Below are 4,212 nucleotides of genomic sequence, written 5' to 3' on the forward strand. Positions count from 1 at the left end.
GTAAAGCGCTCATTATCAGTGGATGTTTGATTGAGTATTCTCCCATTGATAACAAAAGATCTTTAAGCTTTTGTTAAAATCAATCCACCCATCTACGAAATTTTTACGATGAACTACGAGGTTTTGATCCCTCATTTTTATGTTGGTACGTAAGCATAAGACCGAAGGTCTTGTCAAACACAAAATTGTAAATAAACAAATTCTTTTCTCATCTCCTCATTCTAGTTTTTTAGCAAATATCTTTTCAACTAAAACACTTGCACATAAAAAAGGGCTTCCTAGGAGTACCTAGGACACTTTGGGTGCTAATACCTTCCCTCTGTGTAACCAACCCCCTTAGTTATAATCTCTGACATTTTATTAGTTTTTATTTGAAAACCTATTGTCTTTGGGTTTTGTTCGTACTTTTCCCTTTTCTTTTAGAAACAATAAAAGTGCGGCGGTGACTCTTGTTTTAATGATGTTGAGATAATTAACAGCTCGATGGTCCTGAATTTACCGCTATAGAACCATAAGGACAAGTGAAGGTAGTATTTTCTTGTTCATCAAGATGAATGAGAATTTGGAAGAATCCAGAGTATTCGTCTAAATAATAGAAATGAGAATGTTTAGCCTGTCGTTCAAGCATTTGATCGATGAAAGGCAATGGAACATGATCTTTACGAGTGGCTTTATTCAATTTTCTATAGTCTATGCACATCCTCCATCCAGTTTGAATTCGTTTTGCTATGGATTCTCCCTTTTCGTTACTGATAACTATAACACCTCCCTTCTTTGGTATGATATGTACTGGGCTGACCCAATTCTTGTCGGATATTGGGTATATAATTCCTGCTTCTAATAGCTTTCCTACCTCCTTTTTGACTACATAACTCAAGATATGATTTATTCTTCTATGATGTTCTCTAGAGGTTTTACATTCCTCCTCTAGCATAATGTGATGCATACATATAAAGGGACTTATTCCTTTTAGGTCCGAGATGTTATAGCCTAAAGCTGTTGGATACTTTCTTAAGACATGAAGCAATTTTTCGGTTTCTATATGTCCTAAGTCAACGTTGACTATTACTGGTTGTTCAAGCTCGGTGTCTAGGAAGTCATACCTTAGGTCTTTGGGTAGTGTTTTAAGTTCTACAACAGGTTTCTTCGGGCATGGCATTGGATTGTGCGTTAGTGCTAGACATTCCCTCAAATTGTCATCTATGTATGGCTCATGCAATTATCGTCTTTGAATGAGGGAGGCGTTGGACCCTATAGTACTTCAATATACTTGGATGGTTCCCTCTCCATTTCTTTCACATGTTCCTCGACGACGTCTAAGAAACAACATGAATCTTCTATAGTTGGCGCCTGTAAGAATTGAGCTAAAATAAATTCGACTTTTTCTTCACCAACTTCAAAAGTTAGCTTTCCTTTCTTGACATCTATGATGGCTCCAACTGTGGCTAAAAGGGTCTTCCTAAAATAATAGGGATGTGGGAATCCTCCTTTATATCCATTATTACGAATTCGATGGGAATATAGAATTGACATATACGAACGGGAATGTTCTCTAGCATACCTATTGAAAATTTAACAGAATGATCCACTAGTTGTAGAGACATCTTCATTGGTCTTAGTTCTCCTAAATTGAGTTTCTTGCATCTGGATAAAATCATTAAACTAACACTGGCTCCTAAGTCGCATAGAGATTTGTCTATGATAAACTTTCCGATCACATATGGTATGGAAAAACTACCTGGGTCATTCAACTTATGAGGCATGTTGTTTTGAATAATAGCGCTACACTCAGCATTAAGCATAACTGTTTCATTATCCTCAAGCTTTTTCTTATTAGATAAGATCTCTTTAAGGAATTTAGCATATGAAGGCATTTGCGTAATGACTTCTGTGAATGGTATAGTGATATCAAGCTGCTTCAGAAGTTCTACGAATTTCTTAAATTGTCCTTCATTTTTGGACTTATCAAGTCTTTGAGGATAAGGTATAGGTGGTTTGAATGGTGGCGGAGGCACATAAGGTGTTTCTTTATCTTCTGCCTCTCCGCCTTTGTCTTCCTTTCCATCATGGATTGGTTCGTTTATCTTTTTAGTTCCTTTACCAGAGTTTTGATACATGGCTGGATTTTGGAGTCTTGGTTCAATCGGTTCATCTAATTCTGTCCCACTTCATAGTGTAATAGCATTAGCATGGCCTTTTGGGTTAGGTTGTGGTTGCCCAGGAAATACTCCAGTTGGGGCTGCTATTGTTGCTTGTTATTGGGCTACTTGGGAAATTTGGGTTTCTAACATTTTATTATGGGTAGCCATAGCATCAAGTTTACTTGACAATTATTTCATCAGTTCACTCGTATGAGCATTTTGATTTGAGAAATCTTTGTTTTGTTGAGCTTGACCATTCATAAATTTTTCCATCATGATCTCTAGATTTGACTTTTTAGGTGCTTGTGAAGCAACAGGGGCTCCTTTCTGATAACCAGGTGGAATAACAGGTGTTGGGTTTGGAGGAAACAAAGCATTGTTGTTTTTCTAAGAACAATTTGGATAATTTCTCCAGCCAGGATTGTAAGTGTTGGAATATGGGTTTCCGAGCATAATTTACTTGGTCGGTAGGAATACCAATCAATAACTGAAAATCAACATTAGTGTGCCCAGGGGTTCCACACAATTCACAGTTTGTTGTTACTGTAACTATTGTAGTTGTTGGTGTTATGGCTAAGCTTTCGATCTTTTGAGTAAGTGCGTCCACTTTGTCATTGACGCGATCTATGCCATTAACTTCATACATTCCTCCTTTTAGAGTTGGTTTTTCTACAACAATACGTTCACCTCCCCATTGGAAATGATTTTGAGCCACGTTCTCGATGAGTTCATAGGTTTCATCATATGGTTTGTCCATAAAAGCACCGCCAACTGCAGCGCTCAAATTCATTTTAGTGTTGTACAAAAGACAATTGTAGAAGGTATAGATAATCTGCCATTGCTCAAGTCCATGGTGTGGACAGAGTCTATTCATGTCCTTGTATCTTTCCCAAGCGTCAAAAAGAGATTCATTGTCTTTTTGCTTAAACCCGTTGATTTGAGCTCTTAGCATAACCGTCTTGCTTTGTGGGAAATATCGGGCTAAGGAGAGTTTCTTCAACTCGTCCCATGTGGTTACAGAGTTCGAAGGTAGAGACTAGAGCCAAGCTCTAGCTCTATCTCTTAAGGAAAAAGGGAAAAGACGTAGTCTAATTGCTTCGGGGATGACATGATTCGCTTTCACCATATCTGCGTACTGCATAAACACTGACAAATGTAAGTTTGGATCGTATGTATGACTACATGAAATTGGTTTTGTTGAACGACTGATAACAACGAAGGTTTTAATTCGAAATTGTTTTGTTCGATGGTAGGAGCAGTAATGTTGTTGTGTGGTTCTTCTTGCGATGAAACGTCATAATACTTAAATAGGACGGTTTTATGGTCCTTCATCCATAACTGGTTTAGATTCTGATTTTTGTTTGGGAAAAGGAAGGTTGTACTTAATTCGGAAATTGTGAATTCAGCGTTGTAAATTAATAAAACACTCGACTTCGTCAACTGGTTGTTCTAGCTTTTCGCCTTGTGAGCAAGTGCTTGGCATACAGCTGACGGTTTAGAAGGGTAAATAAAATAGAAGTTACCTTAGTCTATACTGCGCAACAACGAAATCACAATATTGACTAAATTAGTTCCTGGCAACGACGCCAAAAACTGATCGCGACTAACGTGTCTGTCGGATAATAACTGCAAGTACACAGTTTATCACGTAGTTTTAAAAGATTATCGAACCCACAGAGACTAAAAATAAAACTAATGTTATCTATCGTTGCAATGGAAAGCTAAGGATAAATTTTAAAAGGATACAAACGGTAATATAAACGCTAATTGCTAAAGGTTTGAAAATAATGATAAAACAAGGCCAGAATATGGATTCCAAGTTCCTAAAGGATTTTGTAAAATTTGGGTGCTGATTATGATTAGATTAAGTTCCGTAGAAAATATTATTGTAAAGACTCTGTCTCACATTCTCTCAATCTCGACTAAATTCACACATCATAACCACCAGATTTTTCTCTCGCTCACCCGTTCTAATTAGAAAGCATATTTGAAAACCAATGAGATTCTAAATGATACCTAAAGCGCTCTCTCTATTTTTAGGATCGATGTCTAGTTTCCACTATCCGGTTCT

General features: G+C 37.2%; 1 protein-coding gene and 1 non-coding gene across 2 annotated transcripts; one reads left to right on the forward strand and one right to left on the reverse strand.

Moving 5' to 3' along the window:
• Positions 1–1,251: 1,251 nt before the first annotated feature.
• LOC127102297 (uncharacterized) lies at positions 1,252–2,117 on the reverse strand. Its single transcript, XM_051039683.1, has 2 exons — positions 1,708–2,117; positions 1,252–1,561 (listed from the first exon to the last, which is right to left on the reverse strand). Exons 1-2 carry the CDS (start codon positions 2,115–2,117, stop codon positions 1,252–1,254), a joined length of 720 nt encoding a protein of 239 aa, XP_050895640.1.
• An 869-nt stretch (positions 2,118–2,986) lies between these two features.
• LOC127116266 (small nucleolar RNA R71) lies at positions 2,987–3,093 on the forward strand. Its single transcript, XR_007801226.1, has one exon. It is a non-coding gene; the product is annotated as a small nucleolar RNA R71 (small nucleolar RNA).
• Positions 3,094–4,212: the final 1,119 nt, after the last annotated feature.

This window comes from Lathyrus oleraceus, chromosome 1 (genome assembly GCF_024323335.1).
Source record: "Lathyrus oleraceus cultivar Zhongwan6 chromosome 1, CAAS_Psat_ZW6_1.0, whole genome shotgun sequence".
Lineage (NCBI taxonomy): Eukaryota > Viridiplantae > Streptophyta > Magnoliopsida > Fabales > Fabaceae > Lathyrus > Lathyrus oleraceus.

What these genes read in the sequence shown, in the direction of transcription:
- LOC127102297 (XM_051039683.1), bottom strand. Translation starts at nt 2,117, where the DNA reads ATGTATCAAAACTCTGGTAAAGGAACTAAAAAGATAAACGAACCAATC. An exon ending in ATACCATATGTGATCGGAAA is followed by an intron (nt 1,562 to 1,707) that starts GTTTATCATAGA and finishes AATTTTCAATAG; the next exon opens with GTATGCTAGAGAACATTCCC.